The sequence below is a fragment of the Copadichromis virginalis genome, linkage group LG15 (assembly GCF_057382275.1).
Source record: "Copadichromis virginalis isolate Kocher_CV1m ecotype Utaka linkage group LG15, C_Virginalis_male_GT1.1, whole genome shotgun sequence".
In the NCBI taxonomy this organism is placed as follows: domain Eukaryota; kingdom Metazoa; phylum Chordata; class Actinopteri; order Cichliformes; family Cichlidae; genus Copadichromis; species Copadichromis virginalis.
Genome location: NC_140632.1, coordinates 38,865,608 through 38,893,490, shown reverse-complemented (window position 1 = coordinate 38,893,490; position 27,883 = coordinate 38,865,608). Strand labels below are relative to the sequence as shown.

At 41.4% G+C, this 27,883-nt stretch overlaps 1 protein-coding gene across 1 annotated transcript; it reads left to right on the top strand.

Moving 5' to 3' along the window:
* Window positions 1–106: 106 nt before the first annotated feature.
* Window positions 107–27,300, top strand: xxylt1 (xyloside xylosyltransferase 1). Its single transcript, XM_085433295.1, has 5 exons — window positions 107–547; window positions 1,975–2,602; window positions 8,932–9,079; window positions 15,739–15,871; window positions 24,675–27,300. The coding sequence occupies exons 2-5, from the start codon at window positions 2,066–2,068 to the stop codon at window positions 25,069–25,071; spliced, it is 1,215 nt and encodes a 404-aa protein (XP_085289421.1). The 5' UTR covers window positions 107–547; window positions 1,975–2,065; the 3' UTR covers window positions 25,072–27,300.
* The last annotated feature ends 583 nt before the right edge of the window (window positions 27,301–27,883 follow it).

Sequence of the window (27,883 nt, the reverse complement as noted above, 5' to 3'; positions counted from 1 at the left end):
AGCTGAAACGAGAAATGCACTGGAGAGTAAATAGCTCTATTTTTTCCTACACCACATAAAGGCAACACGAGTCGGAATACGGCTGAAACCAGGTGGGTGTGTTTAAGGTTGTGTCACATGATTCTGTTGCTAGGCTGTTAGCTGGTGGCTTCTCCATCTGATGTTAGTGCAGTCTATTACCTCCTTACCCTAAACTATGCTATTATACACAAATCGTTTTCAGGCGACAGCGATTTGCGCATATACAGCGAAAATTTTAACAAGCAAACCCTGATTAATTCTCTTGATGTGTGTGCTGAAAAATCATCGCTGTAGTGGCTACTCAACGACCCACATCTAGGCACGTTGCTGGCTAGCTTAGCACCCGTTTTAGGCGGGATGTCAACAGGTTTCCGTAGTGTTAGTCTTAGTTTTATCTTTCAAAACGTGAGGAGGCAATTTAGTAAATGAGACAGAAGCTGCCACTTAAACCGAGGAGATCTCAGGACAGCTTACTCCCTGGATAAGCTGATATGGTTGAACCACAGAGATCAAGAACATGAGACAGGCAAGTGGATGCACTTCTGTGTTTTATTTTGTATCATTGGAGTTAGAGTTGGTGTTTACATTGAATATAATCACTGTTTGCCCAACAACAATATTTAATTTGATTTATTTTCTTTATGTAATGCACTGATCCAAAGAATAACATGTTAAAATCAAGACACTCGCATAGATGAGCACAGAATTACTAGCCCCTATATGAAAGATTTTGCCTTTTTAAGTATTTCCTAAGTGCTGTTAAACAGGACAAGGAATGTTTAGCAGATTTTCCAAGCACCCTAGTTTTATTTGGGATGTCTACATGATCTTACTTTAACAAACAACTACCGGGGTCAAAATTAATAGCTCCTTTGATGATAATAGTCTTTTTTTTGGTGGTAATAGTGTGTTGTAGTTTTCAACAATCCCAGCCTATTCTTCTCTTTGGTGAGTTTCTAGATTTTGATGGTCTTTTGGCATGGACTTTGGTCTTCAGTTCAACCCACAGGCTTTGTGCAGACCAGCCTGTAATGTTTACTTCGGTGCTCTAGTTTCTTCTCACCTGACACGCTTCTACTATGCATAATCTTTCTTCGGGTTATTCTTAGTACACTTCAGTCTGTCTTAAGGATATCTGTTCATCCGAAGTCAAGTTTTTCTTAATCTTCAACCATGCAGTCCAATTCCTTTGCAGGGTTCTGCTGATTTTCTTCTTTGAGAATACAATTCCCAACTTGGCTAAGTCATTCACTCGTGCCTTGGCAGTTGTTCTGGGGTCTTTAGACACATCTCTCACTTGTTCTCTTTCCAGAGTCTTTGAAACCTTTCACAGGCTGCCAGGCTTGTTCTGTACTCTGTGACTCTCTTTGAATTTTTTGATGCAACTTCTCACTTTTCTGTTTCTTCGCAGTTGAAAACACTGTGATAACTTTGTGTATCCATCTCCTGCTTTGTGGGCATAAACAATTCTTTTTCTAAATTATAAACTGATTTTGTTTGTTTTTGGCGTGATGCTTTCTCAACTGACAGCACTGTTGTGTCACATTGAAAGACAAGCCTCAGTTTGAGCATTACAAAGTTAAAGCACAGCAGTGGTTTGTGGTATGGTCAGTTTTTCAGGGGGCTAATATTATTGAAATATAATAATGCCGCCCAACACCGACTCTACTCTGGATCTTGCTGCATATCCCAGGATTGGAATAGCAGTGCTCAAGCGCCTTGAGGCGACTGTTGTTGTGATTTGGTGCTATATAATTAAAAATTAAATTAAAATGAAAAACATTCAAAGATGAATTTATAAGACCATGGAAATAAGATCTTTTAATGGCTTAGCCAGAATAGATCATCAATCTTAATGCTTCACTTAGATTTGGCTGATAGGTGATATTTAGTTTCATGGTCCACCCCAAAGCTTAAAACTAAAGCAGATGTTTGTTTTTGTTACTCTTGCAGGAGAATGTGGAAAATCTATGAAATCAAAGATCATGAAATGCTGAAAATCTTCCCACTCACGCTCCCGTTCTCATGACGCCAGCAGGGAGTTATGGGCTTCTTAAGGGTAGTAGCCAGAATCATGGGTAGGATCAGTACATTCAGGTCCTATCAGCTGGTGCTTCTCCTGGCTGCTGCACTCGCTGTTGTAGCTTTTTACTACTTTGGCTCAGAGAGACAGAATTTCTCCAGCACCACAAAGAGGATCAAGCAGACCCAGGCCAGTCACAACACCAACAGAAACGATGCAGACCTCACCGTGGACACCAGGCTCTCGCACCCGGACGAGCCAAAGGAGCAAGGATGGGAAGAGCGAGGTGTAGAAGAAGACGGCGACGCTTTGACGTCCAGGAAAGCGGACAGTGAGGCTGGTTACCAACATTACCACGTGCTAATGATGTTCACCAAAGTGGACAAGAGCCGGAGCTTGCAGGATAAATTCCGAGTGGCCATGCTGTCCATGGTAAAACACGGACACTTCTTGGAAGGAGAGGTGTTGGTTCTCCACTTTGTGAGTGACCAGGCCAGCCAAGAACTGGGCAAGAGGATGCTGCTGGAGCTTTTCCTTGACACAACGTTTAAATACGAGGTATTTCTCGACACTCACTCCAGTAAATGCCGTTAACTTATTTATTAGTGTTTCTGACCATGTATCTATTTATTTTGACATATTAGTTTGTTAATAACAAAACAAAGGAGTAAGTGATTTATGCAGTTAAACACTTGACAGACTGTTCTAAGATATCTCTATTTCTAATGGGGAGGGAAAAATATGTTTATGTAAATTCTTCTTGTGGGTAGCAGATCCTATTTTTAGAGCCCAAAATGCACACACACTTTCTGGGATGGTATTTATATTTTTGCACTGAATGAGTGAGAAGGGTTTTTTTTTTTTTTTTTTTAAAGGGAGCTTCTGATAGAAATGTCTAACTTTTGTAACACCTTGACTAATCACTAAATAGAACTGGTGCGCTTCCTGTGAAGCTACTTGACCTTTTAATCAAAAATCCTTCCGTTTAAGAAACACATTGGCTGTACTTGCTATTTACAGTTGAAACACAGGGGGGCAGTGTTTTCCTGCCAAGCTGATGCCTCACACATGGGAATATCCCTCCCTTATTGTGTTCTTCCTGCCAAAAAACAGGATTATTTCCCCCCTCTTGTGCTCTTTCTGTTACATGCATATTTTACCCACTTTCTCCTGTTTTGTATTTCTCACAGAGCACACCATCATAAACTGGCTTACAAACTACAATCTCCCTTTTCAGATCTTCCTCGACAGGCAGGGCCTCCTTTCTCAGGAATGTCTCATCTTATAAAACCTCTGCTGTGGATGTTCCACTGCTCTTTTATCTTAGGCTGATCGCATTCCTGCTGGGATTGGTCAGGGATCTGCTCGGCTTGGGATCTTGGCAGTTTAGTGGCTGCAGGCTGGATCGGATCCCGTTCAAATGATTCTTTTGCAATCAGACCGTACTCAGACTTTTCTAGTGGACAAGTTTTACTATGCAGAGCTAAGTCCTCAGAGGACTGCTGCATGGATATTAGAAAAATGTTGTGTCAAAAACCCATTTTTGGTTATATTTGCTTAAAGCATTAGCAGGGACTTGGTCAGACAAGAGTTCCTCTGTGTTGGTGCGGAAATGCTAAACCTGACTTGTGGGTATTTTCTTTTCCTTTTGCATTTACTATTTCTGTCACAGTTCTATGTCCTTCTTACTGTACAGATCCAGTTTTGTGCAAAAGTCTTGAGCCACCACTCATATCTTTATATTTGGGTAGGAAAATGGGTGCACGGATTCATTGAAACATGTGCAAACACACATGGAAGTACAGCATAGAAGGGGAAAAACAATTCTAATGAGCTTCAAAGTCAGTATTTGTTCGATCTTCAAAGCAGCCTGAAATCACTTGGGTGAGTTGTCTGCCCATTTCTGTAAGTAGACTTCAGGCTTCTAAAGGACATTCAGAGTTCTTCTTTGTTCTGCTCCCTGTCAAAATGACCCCGCACTGCTTCAATAATGTTAAGGTCTGTGCTCTGCGGAGGCCAATCGATGACTGATGTGTTTTTCTCTCCATGTTTGCTTTTATTACATTAGCAGTGTGTTGGGGATCGTTGTCACGCTGAAAACTAAAGTTGCCAATCTGAGACTTCACAGATGATTTTGAATGGTGGAGCAAAGTCTGACTGCACTTTTCTGCATTCACGATTCCATCACTTTTTGACAAGATCCCCAAAACCTTCGCTTGAAATGCAGCTCCACTGTTGTACCTCTCTCCTGACCTCCTGGTTTTCAGTCCAGTTCTTGTGTAATTTGACGTATTTCAGCCTTTTCCTCCTGTTCCTTTCATTACAGCCACCCTTCCACTGAGACTGTTTGTGATCAGGCTTTAGTAAACAGTAGATGGATCGACTAAGCACCAGATCCATCTCTCAGGTCCTGTTTCAGGTCTTTTCTGCTTTGTTTTTTTCCCTTTTAGACATGACTTTCAGATACTGTTCATCTGCTGTGCACAGATTTTCAGGCCAGCCACCTCTTCCCCAAATCTGCAATTATCTCAAACATCTCTGGCTTGCCACGTATGCTTCATGCTCCTCTCTCCCCTGGTTTCCTCTCAGTATGCTCTCACGTGAAGACGTTTCTGTACTTTCTGTACTGCAGTGCCCTCTCACCTTTAGTCTGATGTAAACACATCTTGACAGTGCTTTATGTTGTTGTTGTTGTTTTTTTAATCCAAGCTACACGCTCCATACATTCAAAGTCGTTTTTTTTTTCTCATCAGTCTCATAATATCATTCCAGACCAGCGATTTAAAAAAACAAAACGTTTCTAGATCATGAATCATAAAACTGCCTTCTGCCGTCACCGCCACGAGTACAGCCGCTGTCTCTCCTGCTTAGAGACAGCGGCAGAAACGTATACCAGCAGTTTAGATGGGACAGAGACTCCTCGGGGTCTGACAAGGGCAGTGTTGACATCCTTGTCTGCTCATCTTGAGGCTCATTCCTGTTAATGATTTAACTTTAAGGAGCACGAGGATTAGATGAGTATGTATTTTAGGCTACATTGCTTCCCAGCAGCAGCACATTAAATGGCCCACTTGACATTTGCAGCAGAGAGACTGCAGAGTCACGCTGCCTAGAGGTTACGCACTTTACTCCCTAACCATATTTCATGGAACTCACTTGAGCAGTGTCTCATGCACTGCTAACAGCTCACGGGAATTAAGCAGTGTTGTGATATAATTCCTGGGTTAATATCTGCGTCCTAATGGCAGTGTTTTTGTGTCAGAGCCATTGTACAATGTGTTAGTATTCTGCAGCTGATAAGAGGACATAAAAGGCAATAACAAGTCGCTCAGGAGGATCTAGGAAACACAAGATCAACTCATAACATGGATTTAATAAAACTCAAGAAGGCTTTTTGAGGTCACTGATTTCTATTTATCCTGTAAAGTTCAGGTTCAAGGACGAGGTTAATGTCTCATATTCCTGAAGTTAATGTCATACTGACAGAGACTTTTGTGTCCACATTATTAAATCCACTTTGTAAGCATCCATCCTCCATGTTTATGTTACATATGTTCATCATTTCTCTAGCTTTTCATTCAAAAACATGTTATTGCTCATTAAGTAAGCGCAAAGTCCGAATCTTTTCAAGCTCTGTGCTCTCTGAAGGGAGCGCTGCTCAAGTCAGGCCACAGAAGTCAAAAAAGGAACTTTTGCTCAGTCCTGGCACGCCTTCAAAAGCAACACGGCGGCTGCCAAACATGTCCAGCCTTTCAAGTTCACTGCTAATATTACTCGATCAACTGATATTTTAAAACATCAGAGCTCGAATGATGTGCTCGAGTTTCTCTGCTTGGTTTTTGTCGGTCAAACAAAAGTGAAAACTCTCTGGCTTTCCATTTATGTGCCACAGGTAAGATTTTATGAGTCCGAGTGTCAGAATAAACATACACAACAGTGTGAAGTTTTGGGGCTTTGAAAGTTGGAACTGGGTGTGTTGCAAAAATAACTACTGTTCATTAAACCAGGACACAGTATTTTAGTACTTTCACATAAGCCTGCACTGGGAATTGATAAGGTTTCCCTGTACCAATATAGATTACCTGGGACGTTTTATGACCTTTTTTCTTTCCTTTTCTTCACAAATCCACCTGAACAATACATTTAACCCCTTAACTCTTTACCTCCTGAAAGCCTCTCGGCCTTCTAAGGCTACGTCCACACTAGCCCGGATAGATTTGAAAACGCTCCGCGTCCACACTGTTTTCAGTCGTTTTCAGAGTTGTGCGTTCACATTGACAGTGAGGTATTGTGGCAACACCACTAACCTCGTCAAACACCTCAGAGTAAATCATATCACAGAATATGATGAGCTTATGTGGAGGCGAACCGAAGAGGAGGAGTGGACAGGGACAGGTGCTGATAGGGCGAGACAGACGTCTCTCACAGAGTCCTTTAGTGCTGCAGGCAGGCAACATGCTCAAATAGTGCACAACTTCAGGTTTTTTATCTCTATAGGATTATTCTGCATCATTAAGCTATAAGAGCAAGTAATGTAATCATTATGATGCCATATTATTATATTATTATTACAATTACATAATGCAGTTTATATATTGTATTATTAAATACAATGAAACATTAAGTGTTTGTACAGAGTATCGGTATCGGATCAGTATCATCGATACCACCCTGGATTTTACTTGGTATCGGATCGAAAAGGAAATCAGTGGTATCGCACATCACTAATGTGTGAAACGCAAGAAGATTCGACCTGCCTCATTTCTGTCTGCCGCTTATTTACTTTCCGGCTCTTTGAAGCGTCGCGGCAGAATGTCGAGGAAAAGCAGCGAGTTTTTAAAATGGACTAACAATGAGGTGGAGTTGTTGCTGCGAGTAACACGAAAGTACAAAGTTGCAAAAGCGAGTGAGAATTAAAGAATTTGAAGAAAAGCTATCTGGAGCACGTACAGACTGATATTAATCTTTAATAGGGCTAAACAACTGCTGTATAACGCCCTCTGCTATCTTAGTTTAATTGGTCACATGACTGCATCATGTTTTAGAAAGTCTGCGTTTTTGCTGTCCACACCGCAACGTGAAAGCACCGTTTCCAAATGTATGCGTTTTCAAGAGCGTTTTCAAAACGCTGCGTTTTCCATCAGCCAAAACACTGTCTCAGTGTGGACGGGAGGCCAAAACGGAGAGAAAACCCAGAAACTATACTAATGGACTAAAACTACGTCTTTGATGTATGCTGTGGTGTCAGAGCTCGTCTTTAAGGGTACAGGGGAGGTCATCAAATATCGTCTGTATGTTGAAAACAGTTAAACCTTTAATTCCTTTAGTGGGAAAAACACCATACAGCTCCTTTAATCTGTGACCTCAGTGAATGCTGATAGATTTAAGGTCTCAGTCAATGCTTTCATGTTGTATTCAATGTAATTGTAACTGTAAATTATGATGGGGGAGGCTTTAGGGCAGGGCTACCTTAGGATGTATTATTTATTTGCTCAGTCCTATCCTTGTTTTGCTCTGTTCAGCTTTAAAAGGGCAAGTTATCGACAGATGAAATGTTCTGCCTGAAGCTTTAAGATTTCAGTTTTATTTATATCGTCAGCTCACAACAACAGTCGCCTCAAGGCTTTTTATATTGTAGGGTGAAGAGACTACAATATTAGAGAGAATAGAAAACGCCAACAATCAGGGGAGACTCTGAGCAAGCAATTGGCAACAATAGGAAGGAAAAACTCCCTTTTAACAGGAAGAAACCTCTAACGGGACATCATGGGAGAGAGCTGAAATTGCTAATTGAATCATTTAATCATTAATCATGATAAAATGCAAAAGTATAAACACAAAGAGAGAGAAAAGAGATGAGTAAAGAAGCACTCAGTAGCTCGTTGGAAGTCCCCTAGCTTCCTAAGCCTGTTGCAGTATAACTAAGGGATGGTTCAGGGTCACCTGATGCAGTCTTAACTATATCTGCTATCAAAGAGGATCATTTTAAGTCTAATCTTGTAAGAGAGTGTTGTTTCCTAAATCCAAACTGGGAGCCTGTTTCATTTTTTTTTTAAAGAGAGAAAAAAAGGACCTGATATCTGAAGTCTCTGCTTACTATTCTACTTTAAAAACCTCTATGCACGTCGTCTAACCCTGCAGTGCACAAGTCCCGGTAATTGCAACGGGTTAAGACTTCTTTTCGCCACACTGACACGTGTCTGGCCTTAACAGAAAGTAGCCCAGCCCAAATCGACTTACTTATTTTTCCTCCTGCAAGAACACTTTAATGATAATCACTACTTAGTGTATTTTTTTAAAATCCTCTTGCCCTAATCTGTAGAGATATCTACTGTACAAGATGTTGTGGGATTTGAAGCTTGCAGAGGCAGCATGAAGGGAAACTTGGGCATAAGAAGGCAGCACCTAATGGAATTTGGGTCGTGGACTGGTGCAGCTGTTTGCAGCCATCGTCTGAACTGAAATCACCAAAACGGAAAGATTTCAGCAGAACTTCCATAGTGGAGTCAGCGTTACTTCATTGGGTCATTCTAATAGGCAGGTTCTTCATTACTTTACTTCACATTAGCTCAAGTCCAGATCTTCTGCTTAGAAAATATCCCATGCACCCCTGATCCTTATCACAGTGCGTAGCTCAGCATTGCTCACTGCTTCAAGTATTTGTCATAATTTAGTCCAAATAGCTTAGTGTGCTGTAAATGGATTTCAGTATGACATAAACATTTGAGTAGACAGTTACCGACACGGTAAGCGGGGGAAGTTAAAGGTGATGAGCTCACTAAACCTGTCCAATGCAGACAGTGGCCTCAAGCTGCACCAGTTGTTGAAAACGATATTATTTTCCCAGCTTTCTTTCACGACTCAATTTTGTTCATATTTTCCTGCAGGTGGTGTTTCATGACGTCGTGGCTCTGACTCAGAAGCTCTTCCCTATTGTGGAAGCCATGCAGAAGCATTTCAGCGCTGGCTCCGGAGCCTATTACAGCGACGCCATCTTCTTTCTGTCCGTAGCTATGCATCACATCATGCCTGAAAGTAAGACGTGGAACATTTTATCCCATTTAGTCCCTTTAGTTCTTATCCTATCTGACAGCAACCGTCGCCTCAGTTATTACTCTGTTCCTTTGCTTGAGGAGAGAAATGTACATAACAGATCATGTTTCACATATAGAGCCGCAAGCTGTTGTTGACGGGTGACGATATGTCAGAAAAGTCTGCGTTAGTTCTCTGGCATACCGAGCTTTAAATAAACTCAGTCACTCACTTCTTTAATTTGCTGGTGCGCAGCTGGAAAAAAGCAGGTTGGGCAGGTATCTCACATGCACGTGGCATGCTGCAGAGGCCCTGGGGAGTGAGGAAGGAAGGATGTGCTCTGTCATTACTGTCCATACCGGTGCCTCCTGTGTGGGTGCTGACTGTGGGCAGAGATCTCTTCTGTTGTGCACTGTTGTGGATCACTTCAATGGATGTGCAGCATGGGGCATGCAGTAGAGATCAACAATAGAGAACAGCTTACATTTTTCAAATGTTTTCAACGTTACTCCGTATTCCAGTTTAAATTTATCCTAACATGAACAAGAGGGATGAAGCTGAAGCGTGTTCAGCTTGATGGTTGGTGATGGCAGTTGTTCAGGTGAAAGCTTGAAGAGATGAGCCTTTAAGTAATTTTAAGAGACGTTGTTCATCCAACTGTCTAATTGTTAGACTGCTCAAACTTTAAAGCGAATAATTCAAATAACAAATAAAATCTCGCTGGAGATCGTGTCCTTAAAGCGCTTATTGATCAACCATGTGTTGCACGTCTGCTCTGTGTGCCCACGTGGTCACACATTTCTATTTAAAGAATGCTTTTATCTAGAAAGGGCATAATGTGGTAGTTTTGGGACAGGTGGGGGTGAGAGTATGTGCTGCACAAAGCTACAGCAGGGTTGTTTTCTAGGCACCAGTCTTTGATGTAACTGTTTCTCTCATCACTGCGTGAGATAAGCAGCAGACAAAGAAGCTTCTGATTAGTGGCACAAGTGTGAAGGATGGACGTTTTGTCAGATTTGTTGCTGTTTTCAAAAGAGAATTCATGGAGGAAATTGTCAGCACTGTTACGCTTTCCTGTACACAGTCTGAATATGAAAATGTTTCATCAGCGCATATGAGAAATGCAAAATGTATTTGAGGTCCTTATGTTAATTTTTATTAATTGAGGTACAGGTTACGCCACACTGATGCTACAGTAGAGTAGCATAACATAAAGAATTCATGAGGACATCAAAACCATGTAAGTGTAGCATGCAGGTCATTAAATGTCTTGAAAACAGATCTATGTATTCTCTGTCCTTTGAGAATAGGCGAGAAATAAAATTGCACAATGGAAAGCTGTTAATTAATGACAAGGTTCCTAAACACTTGTTCTGTTTAGGGGAAAGGTGTTACGTGCTTTTGTGTCCCCTCGAGAGGTAAACGTGCTGCTACTTGAGTCTCTGCTGCGACCTCGTCTTTTGTTTTCCACACAGGGTTAAAGTGACACTGTTAATGTGCGAACCGCTTTGAAAAAGTGACAAAGATGATAACTGAATCCCAGGAAGAAGCAGCGGTTTTGTTGAAAACTGTGATTTTGAGTCACCTCTCATTTGCTTATATTTTGCTTCCAAGATGCCAGATGTCATTTTTTTCAAGTGGTCTTGAGAGATGGTTTTCCAGTTTTTCTTTGTTTTAGGCAGCAGCCTATTGCAAGAACACATCTTTTCCTCCCCATTTCTTTAGTTGAATCTATAACAATTGAAAACGATAACACAGTTTGACAGGCTTAAACTGGTATTTTTGCACCAACAAGGTAACTCCCAACGAGCTCTCAGCCAAAAACCTGGCACATCTCAGCGTGTTGTACAATGTGTCCTTAAAAAATTTGAGGAAACTGGACAAGGGGAGAATAAAAGAAGCGGCAAGCCCGAAAAACGACCTACACCAGATGAACAGTATCTGAAAGTCATGTCATTAAGAAACATGTAAAAATCTAGCAAAGACCTGACACAGGGTCACACATATCGATGACAGTTTTAGTAGGGTTAAGGTTGTGTCTGTATACCTACCTGCCAGTGAAATCACACATTTTAATGTGTGCAGGTTTTCTGATTTGTAATAATGCTGCTCAGTTTCAGTGAATTGTTTGGTGTCTTGAAGGCGTCTTAATTGAACCCAGGTGGAGCCTAGCTGGTTGTATTATCACACTGAACAACACCAGAAACTCTGTGTTCAAGTAACTGACTTGAGTATCCTCAGCACGGGTTAAGGTTTGAGTTCATCAATCTAGCTAACATGTTAACCTTATTAGCGTCATACTGGCAGAGAGTAACTTTCAGGAATTTGTTTCAAGTCTACAGTTTTGCCGTTTGCAAGCCTAAAATACTGTCACTTAGACTTAATGAAGTTTGTGAACGCAGTACAGCTGCTTTCTGTTGTCCTGTTTTTCCATTTTATTTTTATTGTTTGTGACTGTAGGACCTCGTTGTTTGGAGTAAACCGTTTATATTGAATCAGGAAACGTACTTTTGGTGGCATTTTCTAGTGAATCTTGGTAAAAGCAGAAAACAGCGTCTCATACGAATAGACTAACATCAAGGCTATTATTACAGCTTAATGAGGTTGACCCACTTTCTTACTTTAAAAATAAATAAATATATATCATGTTAGGTAACAATGTCTCTGTTGTTTTGTTGCTGTGCCTGAGTTTGACCAGATCTGACCAGAGCCTCAGGCAGGCTCTAAGCCACACTAATGACATTATTCCTGCAGTAAATAAGTGAATGCAGCACCCACACACCTGGCCCAGATTGACCTCAACTCACATATTTTCCACATAACAATATTTTTTTGTTTAACTGTTTGGGGGGGGAAAAGAGTTTTGTATTTTGATCACACGGGGATGGATTCTTTTCAAAAGATTATTTATGTAGAGAAAATTAAATTGAAATAAACAAACAATGTAGAAGTTTCCTACTATTTTTATATGAGTGCGTTTAATTTATGTTTCATATCTTAGACATAAAGATACCATTAAAGATGCCTTCAGTCTGTTTGGAGATTAGTACATACAAGTTTAAGAAATTAATTAATTTAATAATTAAGAGAGGTTTTCAACAAAAATACAACAAATCTCGTCCTCATCTCTAAATCAAACTAAGCAAATGCACATAAAAGTTTCATTGAAGTTTTGACTTATGTGTACACTGACCGCTTTCAAACGTGAAGTACCCTATTTTTGGGGCTATAAGGCGAACTTAAAATCCTGTAATTTTCTCCAAAATCGACAGTGTGCCTTATGTATGAATTCTGGTTGTGCTTACTGACGTCGAATCGATTTTATGTGGTACACAGCGTTAAAAAATCTGTCAAAAATGTTTTGGTACGACTTTGGTGAGCTATGAAGCCGCATGGCTTAGAGGATTACGGCTACAGTAGTCAGGAGCCTCGCAGAGTCATCTGGGTCCTAAACTCCGTCTCTTCAGGTCCCAAAGTCAAATCAACACTGCGGCATCACTGAGAATTAAAAACTGTCTAAATTCTTTCATCTTTAATAAAATGATCAGCGTTGCTGCTTTACCAGGTGTAACAATTAAGTTTAACATCCAGGCATCCATGAAAACAGAATTTATTAAATGTAACTGCGTTAGAAGTTAGCAGGAAGTTAGCTCGCTAGTTTCCACCTAAACATGATATAGCATGTTCTGACTGAGAGATTTCTGAAACAGTTCAAACGTACAGCTCTGCTATCATTTCCAACATAAATGAAGACAGGAAACTAAACAGCAGTGACGTTTGTAGGGTTACTGAAGTTGGGCTAGCTGGTATATAATGATGTGCTCCTCATACATGCCAACTCTCCTGATTTTTCCGGGAGAATCCCGAATTTCAGTGCCCCTCACGAAAATCTCCCGGAGCCACCATTCTCCCAAAATTTCTCCTGATTTTCCACCCGGACAACAAAAATGAAAAACCATATCCCAGTATTCATAGCGCGGCCTAGCCAAGTCCAGTCTCCAACAATGGCGGCAGCTACTTAGTTTTAATATTACTCTTATTTCTCTTTCTGGGTCGCAAAAAAACTTTTAACATATTTTCAGGCGAGAATGTAGCTGTGTAAACTTCAAATATCTGAGCATTAATGAATCAATGGTACAGAAGTGGAGGAAGCAAGAAGAATGAGATGAGTAAAGTTTGATCTGTTTCTTTATTTCCCAAGAGCTGCCTTTGGGACCAACATGGACTTAATCCATGTTGGTTGGATAAACCATACATTTAGGTTTAGATGTAGAGGGGGGGAAAAAGACGATGTCAAGTTTATTTGTGTAGCACATTTAAACACATCAGATGTTGACCTAAGTGAGAACAACAATCACTATGACCATTAGGGGAGGAAAAAAGGAATTACAAATCAGCACAAGAACATAGTTTGTTTAATTAAAAGAAGGATGAAAGCATAATTATAAATAATTAAAGATAATAATAGGGCTGGGCCATATCATACCGTTCACGGTAATACCGGTATAATGTTGGGCAACGATAAGAAAATGAAATATCGCGATAGAATATGGGTAAAACGCACATGCGCAGTGCCTTTGTTTTCATACGCACATGGCGGAAAAAGCACGGCGGCAACGGAGAATGTGGAGGGCGAAAGCGGCTCGTTGAATGAAACAGATGAACCAGAACTGGTTTGTAAAAATGCTGCAACTTCACTGGTGTGGAACTGGTTTAACTTTCATCCGTCAGATACACAACAAAGCACTATTTTTGGTAGCGCATGCTAGCGGGCCGTCGTTATTACCGTGTTGTTTGGAAAATACGGGGCATTTAAAATCAATCCTTTGATTTTTCTGGAAATCGACAGTGCCCCTTATAATTCCGTGTGCCTTATGTATGAATTCTGGTTGTGTTTACTGACCTCGAAACGATTTTATGTACACGGCGCTCGAGAATCTGTCAAATGTTTTAGTGCGACTTTGCTAAGCTACGAAGTCGCACCGCTTGATGGATTGTCGGAGCATTATGGCTATCGTAGGCGGAGCCTCGCGGAGTGATACGTACTGTGCTTCAACATAATATTACTGTATTGTGTGTGTATAAGCTCTTTTTAAGTTTTGTGGATATTATACATGGTTATGCTGAGGATATGTCGGCCAGTTTCCACTGGAAATGCCTTTTGGTTAAACTGTCAGGGAGGAATTTGCATTTGCACTGTAAAATGTTTATATAACTTTAATGCACATAAAGAACAGCTGCTTGTTTAAGTGAAAATACATTGATGTTTTTTTGGGGGGGCGGGGGTTTGCACTAATAAAGTTGTGAAGTTGTAAAGTATTTTGTCTAGTGTCAATTATGTCGTCAGTCATATCGTTATCGCAAATTTTCAAATGTATATCGTGATAAATATTTTTGGTCATATCGCCCTGCTCTAGATAATAATATACGATAATAATATAAAGACGTACAGCAATGTAGGAGCTGCAACAGGGTTCTTTGTGTTATCATTACTCAAAAATGCAAAAAGATAAATGTTGATTTGAAAACATGCAGCTCCGCTTTCACCTTTAGAGGACTTTGTGTTGAGTTATTGGTCCAACATCAAACCCACCACATTACGATGTTGTAAGAACTGAAGGCCCTCTTCCTGTTACACTCACGCTCGTTAAGCCATGTTAGTACAAACAAACAGCGCTGACCACGCAGAGATTACGCTTCCTAGCCCCTCTGTGTTGCCACAGCACATTCGGGCATTGTGATGTGCAGCTTCCTTGTTTGGAGAGCACAGAAAACAGGTTGCTGCCGCACTGCTGAGCCATCGTCTTTTCACGTCACTTGTTTTAACAGACAGAAGCACTTAAATATGTTTATGTGTGACCTAGCTGAGTTTTTCTAGTGACTTAAGCAACATTAAATAAATAAGGTCACTGTCTTTCATTGTACGACCGCATTAGTAAGACTGAGGAGACATTTAATCACCAGACATTTAAAAACGAGAATGATGTTCTGAAGTGTCCTGGATCTCAGAAAGTCGCCACATCTTTTCAGTCCATCGGCTTTAGATGTTGTTAACTCGACAGCCTGTAGGTGTTCATCGTTGACTTTACATCCGAAGTTGACACAAGTTTTCATCAGTTCATAATAACGTTGTGAGCACAGTGCCTCATTCCTGAGCATTTCCCATCCTTTCATCACTATGCCAACCAGAATAATATAGGAAGCTGAAACAATGAACTGATGAGGGCTCGAATATCCTGGTTACTGTTATTACAGGTTCTTTCCCAGACCACAAGATGCAGTGTTAAGCATTTACTCTGCATGCTACGCCACTGTGTTCACGTTTCGTCATATTCCTCTCCACATTTTCTTCTCGTGCATGTTTCTCATTTCTAGGTCAGTGCTAACATTGCACAGAGAGAGGCCAAACGAGCCACCTCGGAGCAAAACCTCTGTCAGTGTCTGCTCTTATTTCCTCTAACTCGGTATTCCTGGAAGGGCCAGTTCTCTCACTAAATGTTGTTATCCAAGCTGAATGATGTGCTAGTGGTCACGGAAATGGATCCTTCAGGGAGATTTTACTCAGAAGTACATTTTCTTGGGATCATTTTTAAAATAGACAATCTATTTCCATTATCTGTTCAACTTAGTCTCTGCATTTATCCTCTGTGTTTCCATTTCAGGTCTGACGCGCATAGTGCAGCTTGACTTGGACCTGAAGTACAGGACCAACATCAGGGACCTTTTTCAGGAGTTTCACCGGTTTCCTCCAGGAGCAGTTATAGGGATCACCAGAGAGATGCAGCCAGTATACAGGTAAGCAGTGCAGACCTACAGAGCACCTACTAGGGAAATCTGAACCTGCCAGTCGTTGGAAGCTTCAGACTGACACCAGTCTGCTGCATCTTGACATGCACATGAATAAAAGTGAGGCTCTCTGCTTTTAACTTCGGCGCTCTTGCTTTCAAGTGTTCGCTCAATACGTCAGTATAATTTCCGGCTCAGGCTAGATCAAAGGCTACCATCTGTCATGAGGAGAGACTCGACTGCTGGGCTTTGACTTTTGGCGAGAAAGCATCCTCACTTTGTTTTTAAATTGTGCCAAAGTAAAATTCAGGTGTCAGTCTGACAAAAACAAATTACACCCTCTTTCAATTCAAAGGTTTTGTATGTCTGGATGTAATAAAGAAATTCATCTGTTCCTAGCAGGTCTAAAAATGTGATAACTACAGCCTCAGATTAACAGTGGCACACAGCATATACTATATTGTGTCAGTATGTATTTAACAAAGAGCATATAAGAAGGTCATAAACGGCTAAGTGCACTTGATTAATTGAGAAGTTTTGTCAGTTTTCTGGTCTGGAGCGTTCAGGTGTGTCTTTAACACAGTGCCAGTGAGGAAAGACGTCAGCAGTGATGTTAGAGAAGAAATTGTTGCTGCTCATCAATCTGGGAAGGGTCATAAGGCCAGTTCCAAACAATTCGTCCATTATTCTACAGCGAGAATGACTATTCTCAAGTGCAAAGCATTTAACACTCCTTCCCAGGAGTGGACGTGCCAGCAAATTCACCCCGAGGTGAGACCACGATGCTCATGAAAGTGCAAAAATCCCAGAGCTGCATCTCAGACTCTACAGGCCTCATTCAACATGTTAGATTAGTGTGGCTTGTTTGGATGGGTTGCAAAAGGAAAGCTTCTTCTTGCTAAAATGGGGCGACCGTGGCTCAGGGGCTTGGGAAGCACATCTGTAACCGGAAGGTCGCCGGTTCGATAGTGGCATTGCAAAGCGTTTTGGGTGCCTTGAAAAGCGCTATATAAATCCAATCCATTATTATTATTATTATTATTATTATTATTATTATTATTATTATTATTATTATTATTATAAAAACAACACGGCAGCACGGCGTAGGTTTGCAAAGCTGCATCTAAATGGACCACAAGACATCTGGAATAATGTCGTTTGGATAGATGAGAGTGTGAGAGGTCCCGGGTTCGAATCCCGGGCCGCACGGCTGTGACAAAAACCCAGAGGTGCATAGGAATGTTCCAAACTATTTTATTATTTTTTTATTTCATGTTAAGTTGAACCTGGCTGAAATAGTGTGTTGGGACCAAAAGAGAGCAGCGCATAAACAAATGCAGGTAAACCTCAATGAACTGAAAGGGCACCGTCAAGAGGAGTGGACCAAAACTCTTCAACAATAATGTGAGACACTGATAAAGTCATACAGAAAGCAACGAGACCCCAAACTTCCTCAGTTGTTGGAGGTGGTACAGGCGCTGCCTAGCCTTTTCGGACTGGACCTGAATGTGGGCAGACCATGTCAGATCTGAGGAGATGTGGACACATATGGATACATATCAATGTCTGTTTTATATGTGTTTTGGTCACCAGTACCACTTTCGACCGATAGTGTGACATTAACATGATTTAATCCACTGGCCTGACAAAAAGTAAGGGAAAGGGAGAGAAATAGAAAGTAGAGAGAGAAGACAGGAAGCAGGAAGTTCATCTTCATCTGCTAATTCTTCTGTCAAATGAAGTATAAAGTCCCTGAAGGTGACAAGCAACCCTTGAATTGATCGGGATCGTGCATACATACGTTTGTAAGTGGTGTAAGTGTACATACCACATTTTTAATGAAATATTAATAACCAGTTGAAACGCTGTACAAATCTCAGTCGCTCTTGTTGACCCCAGATGGATTTCAGCCTTTTTGCGCCTCACATGCATGCTCACAGTTGGTGTCTCTCACAGTTGCTAAGTGAGAAGGAACATCAGAGGTCTGGTGTCCAGACTGATTCACAGGAACCTAAACGCTGTGTGTCTTTCTCAGATACAAGCACAAATGAAAAAGTTGCAATGCAGCCTGTAACAGGAAATTAAGCAGCCTTTCTGATTGTAGTTTCAGGATTTTCATGCGAAATGAAACGCTGGGATTGTGAAATATCGACATGAGGCGAAATTCCTGCAGAATCTGAAATTAATTTGAATTTGATTTATGAAACTGCATCCTTTTCAGGGTTTTGGAAAAAGACATCTCTGTTATGTGTTTGGCAGCTATGGAAGAAATTAACTTCATTTACTGGAGACAAACACAGTTTAAGGGGAAATGCTTTGAGGGGAAATGAGGCTCTCATATCTGCAGAGACTCATATTTCACCTCTGTCGTGCCAGCATCATCCTAATGCGCTTAACTTATTTGCATCGTTTCCAAGTAGTGTTGCTAGTTTATTATTTTCATATTGTCATCTGGACTTGAAACTTGAACCTCGAGCACTTGTTGCATATCTGGTATTTATTAAGGGTGTATTGGACTTTACCTCAGCTGAACCAATCAGACCGGCTACCCAGGTCTTAACTATACCTCGATTTAAAGGTTCACGTTAATAGATTTGTTTCTAGAAGCATGTTTCGCCATTCAGCAAGGCTTGGTACTAATATGTCATTTATCTTTTCTCCAACTATGAAGAAAAGACAAATTCCCCAACACTGAAATCTGAAAACTAAACCCACTGATTGACAGTCCAATGAGATACACAAGAAACAGCAGGTGAACTGAAGATAAATAACACAGTTCATAAATAATTGTTGTCACTTCACAGCGAAGATTCAGAAAACGATTTAAAAAACAAATACAAGAAAAAAATCTTTGTGGAGAAGGAAAAAGAAGCGTTTTTCACTGGGAATAAAACGATCAGTCAAACCAGCAGGGGTCCTTTTGAAAGCACCCGTATACAGAAATTCAAATGGAAATTTTTGGAGAGTTTTTACAGTGAAAAGGGCTCCACATGTGGTAATAGGCCTTTACTACGTTAGTCAAATGGTTTAGAGGTCTGGCGGACTGTCCCTAAATACTCTGTCCGATCTAAAATCTGGTTTGTTGTAAAGTTTATGAGATGATGTCAGTGTTACAAGCTGTGTTGTCAAACCTGCTGATAGAGGAATGTCCTAGATTGTGACTTTACACTTGCTCCGATTTATAAGTCAGATTTATAACTGGCTTAAAATGAGATTCTGCAAGTGGCATAACTATGAGGTCAGACTTAGAAGGCCAAGTTATGACAACTATGGTGAAAATGTTGTTTTGAGTCTCTCATGCCAGAATAATAATTGAGGATTTGGCAGGAACCACGATGAGTCACCTGTTAAGAAGTGCTCTCGTCCTGCAATTCATATTTATCTCCTGTCTCTCTCTCAGAACTGCCAGGAGTAAACAAACTGTTCATCACTCACACTCAGAATCCAGCAACACGCCAGTTTGATTCATACAGTACAAAACTCTGAGTGCCCTCGTTAGGCAGTGGAAATTTATTAAATCCTCTTGGACATGAGGATCCAGCGCTCCGATGTGGCGCTCCAGATTGAATCTCTTTCCTCCTGTCATCCTCGGCTCTGCAAACATGTTTTTAAAACACTGCCTTAAATGCTCATTATATTTTATTAACATACAAAGGCGTTAAAATAAGCAGATGTGGTAACAGATGTCTGGTCAGGTTCTCTGTCTTTTCAGCATTCCTTTATTGGCTTTCTTACCGTTGCATTTCTGAACTTTATGAATGAAAGGCTCATAGGTGCATCTATTCGAAACCTTGGATGAGTTTGAATCTCAGTGACCTCGACCTCAAGGTCAGAGTAAGTTTTCTGAAACTGTTGTGAATGCAATAACTTGAGAACAAACCAACATAGTAAGTGTGTCTGCTGGGAGGGTGATGGGTAGCTGCAGTGCCATACTTATGAGGGGTTGCCAGTATTTAACGTACTCACTGGTGTCTGCACCCACAGAAGTGAAACTGAGCTGCACGCTAATAAATCTTAAAAATGGTTACTTTTAGTGGAACATATGAAGGAGAGAAGACTTCAGTGTATACACAGTGATAGGAAAACCTGACAAATGCATGGATACATTGACGAAATACCAGCTGTTGCATAGCCTAATGAGCAAGCAAGCCTATAATTACTTTGTTTCAGAAAGGTACAAGCTTTGTGCTAATCACTGCTGCTGCTGCTGCACTACTGCATATTACTATCAAACTGACCAATCACAGTTGTTGAGGTCTGTGTTTCTGCAAAGGGTAATTATATTTCTGTGAAGATTCACATCAAGCTCTGTACACTGATTTAGTCATTGTGTGTGTGTGTGTGTGTGTGTGTGTGTGTGTGTACACACAGGTAAACAAGGGCCCCCGATTTTCAGGCTCTTTGTTCCTCAGCTGATTTTTTTTCCCCAGTTTTCTCCAAGATAATAAAACAAACACACCAGGTCCGTTTAGACTACTTCACTGTTTTCCACTCCAGTGCAGCATCAAAACAGGACGTCACTGTGTGTGTGCTTGTGTGTTTGTGTCGATGTCTGTGTGTGTGAGATAGTGAGACTCAATGAGCCAAGTCCAGGTGGGAAGTTTCATGCAGGAGCAGCTGCTATACTGGTACAAACACGGGCAGGTGGTTTCCTGTGGGCTCTTGAAGATTGTGTGCTAATAAAACAATTAATCAAAAAGTGTTTAATTTTAGAAAGAAGCCAAATAAGGATAACAAGTCACAGGTTTGCTTTCTTTGCACTATTTTTAAACCTTTCACTAAGGTGGCTGTAGACAGGAGGTAGAGCAGGTCACCTACTGATCGGAAGGTTGGTGGTTCGGTTCCTGGCTCCTCCAGTCTGCATGTCAAGTATCCTTGGGCAAGATACTAACCCCAACTTGCTCTCCGATGCATCCATCGGAGTATGAATGTCGTTAGAAAGCACTAAGTGTAGATAAAGTGCTTGTGAGAATGGGTGTGATTTGGTGAATGAGGCATGTTGTATAGAGCGCTTTGAGTGCTCCGTGAGAGTAGAAAAGCGCTATATAAGAATCAGTCCATTTACCAATTTTTTCCAGCAATTTCTCAGGCTTTTCTTTAGACATGGCTTACACATCGTACACAGAGTGCTTGTGTATGATAAAGTACAGGAAATCTTGTCAACGTGAAGTTACAGATTAAGATTTCAAGTGCACGTGATATTGAAGGCGACAAGTGTGATATTAATATCGTCTTCTCTGCAATGCCTGTGCATTAATCTTATCACTAACCCCTAATAACTCACGCCAACCAAAGTTAAATTCCTCTGTAGCGAATGCGTTTCTATGGCCACATTTATATGTTGTTTGTAATGCTTTGTTTGCTCTCAGGATTTGATTGATGCTTGCTTGTCATGTGTGTTGGAGAAGTGCCATCAGTGGAAAAGCAGTGTTTGTGTGTGCATGCTAATCAGTAAATCTGGTGTCTCTGTTCTTCCCAGTGGTTTACCAACACTGGGAATCCCCACTAATGTCCTCCTGTGGGCCTGGACAGGCTTATTCAGCAGCAGAATACCAAGAAATCGTATATCAACTTACGTTTTTCCACATTAAGCTCAGTGTCTGTCTCTGCACTGACATGTGACTCACTCACTCTTGCAGTTTGTGGGGGTTAAAAGCACATTCCCCGAGCTGCAATTGATTTTTCTCCTCTTTCCTTTTTAAAGGAAATTTGAAAGTGTTGACAGCGGTTAGCTTTTGCGTCACTGAAATTCTGGAGGATATTGCTGAAGCCACTGGCTGAGATCAATAGAAAATACAGAGATTCAAGTTTTTATTGTTTTTCTTTCTCTTTTTTTGTTTCGAGGATTTGTTTTTGTTCCAATTGCAGCGACAGGTCAGGACCAGTGTAATGTCAGGATGCATGATCCAAATTAAATAAGTAGCACTGACTCTGCACCCCAAAAGAAAGAAGCCTTTTATTTAATTACATTTAACCCAGACTGAGTGAACATTGGAGAAGCCTATCCGTTATCTGTTTGTCATCTCTGCATGCTGTCCTGTTAATTGGCCTCTAGCTAATGGACTTGATAATATTTAAATTTTTGAGACTTGCTATTAGCGAGGCAGAGTGCACGTCCTCTTTTCCTGTGCCGAGCAGAGAGAGGGCTCTCAGCTCACACTGCGTTTTGGTGCTAATGGACCGAGCATTATGCAGGAGAATACATCCTCCCACCAGCCACACTGAGAGCACATCCTGCCCCTGAAAAGTTCATTATTGGAAGAAATGCCCCGTGCCTCTTCCCTTGCAGCTGTCGTCGTAATGTTTTAAAACCCCGGAGACATGCTTACATAAGTGTCACAGCCACGGGCGCACACAATGAGCAGCGAGGAAATTGCTCTCTTTAAGCTTTGTGTTTTGAGGCTCCATTGTGTGATGCATCCCACATGTTTCCCCTTTTTGCTGTAAGATGATACCGAATGCTTAATATGAAATAATGACTAATGTAGCACGGACACTGAGACACTTTGTCATTGATCTTAATAAAATTAGATTTTGCATCTGGCGGTCAGCATCATCATCAAGAACAGCGAGTCTACCATGATGCCTTCATTCAGTCAACAGAATTGCCAAACGTTGTTTAACATGACGGTGTTAAATGACTTTAATCATGCTTTTTAATGACTCTATTCTAAAATTAAGCTCTTTATCATCTCTTCTATTAAAGCGTCTCTTTTGCATCCATCCTGGAATTTTAATGTGTTTTTGTGTATCCCAACTACAGACGAAAAGGGCCGGACTTTTCATTTGCACAGCCCAGACTCCCTTCTGTCGGTTAGCACATTTTTTGCAGTTATCAGAAACCAGGCTGTTTCATATTCTGAAGAAGCAGAAGCATGCATTTGGAGGGGATGGCAGCACAGATTGCCCTTGTCACCAGCTACTGCTTTTCATTCTTTCACAAGTGAGAGAGACACTTGATTTGAAAGGTTGGCAGTGAAAATTCAAGGCAGGAGAGGACGGAGGTGTGAAGAGTATGAGCCCTAATCTGAGCTAGTGAGCTTATTTGCTCACTTTGAGTGAATGTGGTGTGAGTGTGCTGGTACAAAGCCAGAGAAAGTCTTTGTGTCACAGCATGGAGAGCCATTCTCTATTATTTGCTCAGTTTTCTAACCTTCTCCAAACGTAGAGCGGAACGTTTCATTAAAGTTTAAAGGGCTTTTCTTGGGAATATGCCTTGCCAGTGCCCGGTTAGACTCCATTAACATTGCGTATCATAGATTCTAAAAGGTGCTTGGATGCTTAAAAATATTCCTCAGAGATTTTTTTTTTCTCCCACGTTGACATGATTGCATCGCACAGTTGCTGCAGATTGGTTGGCTACACGTCCATGATGCGAATTTCCTGTTCCCCCACATCCCAAAGGTACCCTGCTGGACTGAGATCTGGTGACTGTAGAGGTCATTTGAGTGCAGTGAACTCACTGTCACGTTCAAGAAACCAGTTTGAGATGTTTTGTGACATGTGGCACGTTATTCTGCTGGAAGCAGCCATCAAAAGATGCGTACGCCGCCACCACCGAATCGTTAACACTACGCAGAATGGATCTATGCTTTCATGGTGTTTGCCAGCTTCTGACCCTGCTGTCTACCCTCAGTTTCTTGTTCTTCGCTGACAGCTAAGAACAGGGAAATTTTGACTAATATTAGCTTCACATAAACTCTGGAATGCATTTTTGTCCAAAAAAAGGACGGTGTCCTGTTGCCTTATTTGTCATGTCTGTAACTAGTAAGATAGAAGTCATACATTACTGGCCATCATGATGCTGAAGAAAATGCAATTTATTGTTCTTAATGTATTTTACTCAGTACTTACTTACTTACTTACTTACTCCCTCAGAGCAGCAAAACAGAAAAGTAAATGTTCCCTGACTTCACCATGTTTACTCTGGATGCATCTCAGTGCACGTACATCGTGCAGTGCACGTAGACACAGTGAATGTCTTTAAAATGATAAATACTCCACAGGGGCCCCAAGTCCCCAGTCACTAACCACCACACTCTATAAAACTGTGAGGATAAGCTACAGCTGCCAAATATAGGTCAGCAATAATACGAAAGTGTGACTCAGAATCTCCTGCTCCCACAAGATTTGATCAAACTGCACACACACAGAGAAAGACAAATGCATACTGTGTATGATTTTTATTTATTCTTTTTCATTTTTTTGCCGCCCACATGCATTTATTTATCCAAAAAGTCAGCAGAGCAGAAATTAAATGAGTGGTTAATTTTGTTTTCTGTTTCTGCGTTACTATTTCATCTACTGTAGCTTTCCTCCTCTGTGGCCCAAACTAAGAATAAGCTGTATCTGTGTGTACGTGTGCACAAGCAAGCAAGTAAGAGCACATTTCCATTCATCCTCGTCTTCAGTTGGCACGAAACATCTTCGCACCAGCTGTCAGTACACAGAAGGAGCATTTTGTACTTTCTTGAAGCAAACACTTCATCCCCACCCCCACTCCCTAAAAATAAAAATGGTACAAGCAGCAGCATAAAAATCCTGATCTCCCTAAATTTGATAGGGACGCCTAAACCACAGCAATAGTTTTCCTGACAAATGCATGAGGGAAAGAAACAAAAGGTCATGACTACTTATGTTTCTTCTTCAAATGAAGTCATCAGTTTATTCATCAGTCTGAAAAAAGGCAACTTTCCCTTACCTCCAACCCTTCATATTCAACCTAGTGTTTTGACTGTTACACACATTTTGCCCAAATGCACTTCGACATGCAGACCCATCCTTATTCTGGCACCTCTTCTTTTTTCCTCAGGCACACTTTCTGGCAGTACCGGAAGGAGAACCCTCAGACCAGAGTCGGGGAACCTCCTCCTGACGGCCTCCCGGGCTTCAACAGCGGTGTGATGTTGTTGGACCTAGGTGCTATGAGGTCCTCGGCTCTTTACAATAAGCTGTTGGAGCCCAGCAATGTGGCCAAACTAGCAGACCAGTATCGCTTTAGAGGCCACCTGGGTGATCAAGACTTCTTTACCATGATCGGAATGGAGCATCCTGAACTGTTTTACTCCTTGGCGTGTGGCTGGAACCGGCAGCTGTGCACCTGGTGGAGGGATCACGGATACGGAGACATATTTCAGTTGTATTATCGCTGCGATGGACCTGTCTATATCTATCATGGGAACTGTAACACCCCTATACCAGACGACTGAGGTTTACACTGGCTTGATACTACAACTGTTTTCATTTTATGGCAGTTCCCTTTTGTGACCGCAGTCAGATATCTTGCCCCCTGCTGGCCAAGGGGACCCCACCCCCCAACAAGATGTGGTGTTTGTGGAAGTTGTTTTAGCACAGGTCGCCATTATGAGTGAAAACAGCTCTGCATTACAGTCGTACAGAGTAGTGTATTAACAGGAGGTTGTTTTTTCCGGTACTACACACATGACATTATGATGTAATGTATACAGGTCCATGTGGGATTTGAGCCCGTCACTGCAGAAGGATTTTACTGCTCTTTCATGTTCCGCAAACGCATAAACTTGTTTGCTAGTTTGGATGTGACTTAGACCCCAGCCACACAGGCGTACAGACTGGTGTGTGGCAACCAGCGGTCGTGAGGGAGCTGTGAAGGAGTTGTGAGTGGTTGCTTGAAAAATAATTGCTAAAGCACGAGTCACACAGGCTGGGAACCTTTGGGAAAACTGTATTCCTCTCCTGGTTGGCAAAAACCTTGGAATTGCTTTGGCTGGTAGCATATTGGCCTGAGCTGCAGTGACAACATGAAAGGTGCGCCACACTTTTCCAGATTTTACTGCAGCTCTGCTAGTAGTTAGCGAGTGTTTGCAGACAGCATCATGTAAGTACGGGCAACTGTGGAAATCTGCGAGCAACCAAAGCAATCACTGTGAGGTTTTTGGTGCGTTTCCTTCTATGAAACAGAGCTCACACAGCAAGAGCCAGCCACTTCCAGGAGTCAGCTGCCAACTCGTTGGGGAATATATGTTTCCCTAGCAACTGCATCCAATGTGGCAGACAGCTCTTGAGCAGTGCAATAATGATGTCACATGAGAAGCATCTTTTATTTCTGTGGAGAGAAAAAATTGCAGTGTTGACGTTTGATTTAGGTTTATTGTTTATATATTTACAGTTTCAGTTTATGTGTTTAACAAACTTAAAAACAAGAGCATCAAGTACACCAAGTAGTGTACAGTATTTAACGCAGTAACTCCCAAATCACTAACTGATGTTGAAATATTAATGCAGTGAAGCAAATGCGTAGACCGACCTCGGCTCGCTTCATTCTCCGACACGTCGAGTTTTCAGTGTCCCAAGTTCAGCCTACATCACACCGTAGCAGGTGAGGGCTAATCTCTGTCAATTACTTGTATTTTTTCTTTCTTGCAACCAGAGGGATCGCTCTTCGTGGACTTTGTGGGTCAGCCACAGCTCTTTTCAAACACGTCTTTACAGGTAGAAAAGCAGAAGTGAGTGGGTGGGGGGAGACAGCAGAGAGCTGGCCACAGGGATTGGAGAGATAACGATTAACAATGACGACACTGAAGGCTGTTGTTTGTGCCCCGTGTTTGCAGTGTAGCCGAGGCCAAACAGACCCACTTCATTCAGACACGTTTCTGAAGGAGCGTTGCGGCCAAAAGCGTGACTGCGGATGCTGACCCACTTTTCAGTTTTCTTGCTGTGCTCAATGAAGTCCTGCTCAGATTCAAAGAAATGTCAACACTCGATATTAATCAGAAACTTAATGTAGCACTGAAGCACGCTGCCGAGGAGAAAACGAACCGTGGGATAAGACTATAAAAAGAATGTCTTCAGTTCTCAACACCTTATAGCTTTTTCTGTTTTACTACTAACAGAGCCAGTGGCTTTACTGGTTACATGATGATTACATTAGTTTTACTGGGATTGCCACTATCAGTGTACATCACTATCAGTTTCAGTGCATTACAGTGTTTAAAATGACATAAAATGGTTGATATTGATAATCTATCAGAAAGCATGTACAATTTTTTAAAGTACAGTCATGTACCAGAAAGGATGGATTATTAAAGGGAAGGATGAAACCATACGTCCCAGCTTGGTCTTATGGACCTCTGCCAACAGCTGTACTGTAAGTGTCATACAATACATCCATGTGATGGTTTGTGTGTGATCTAAAAACTTGTATATCAGTTTCTTGTTGGTACTCTGCTAACACATACAAACCTATTTGTGTCATCATCTAAAAAAATGTTATATGTGTATCGTCTAGAGATTCACTCACACAATTTCTGATTCCAGGTTATTTTTGTTTGTTTGTTGCCAATTCTGATTTTCTTTCTAAGAACTACACCTGACAGATTATAGAAAAATAAAGTTTTCTTTAATGCACCAATTACAGTTTGGAGTTACAGGACATGTTACTGAAACAATTGAAAATAAAATGCTTTATTGATATAAACAGAACTAATGTCAGTTTCTTAGATCATTTTGCATATAAATTTACCAACAGTGATCCTTTTTTATTTTTCACTCAACTCCACAACTTTCCTGTCACTGCTTTGGTCCTTTGCTCATACCGAGGCTCACACCAAGCTTGTGGCTAGCTCTGAGCTCTGGCTAGCTTTAGCTTTAGCCACGTTCCCTTCTTTTAATAATAATAATAATGGATACTTTATTGATCCCCATGGGGAAATTACTTGTTTTTCCTCTGCATTTGACCCATTCACTCAGTGAAGCAGTGGGCAGCCCACTAAGCAGGCGCCCGGGGAGCAGTGTGTAGGGACGGTACCTTGCTCAGGGTAGCCGTTAAGTGGATTCGAACCGCCGACCTTCCGATCATGGGGCGACCACTTTACCTACTGAGTTATCCCTGCCCCAACAATGATGTGAACAATAAACAATAAATGGTGATGTGAACGCTTTCATGGTTCTCCCCCTACCTATTTGCTTTAGTGTCTTTACTCACAGTGGAGAGCCTCCACAGTAACGACATATTAACACGTGTCTGCGAGTGTGCAAGCGACT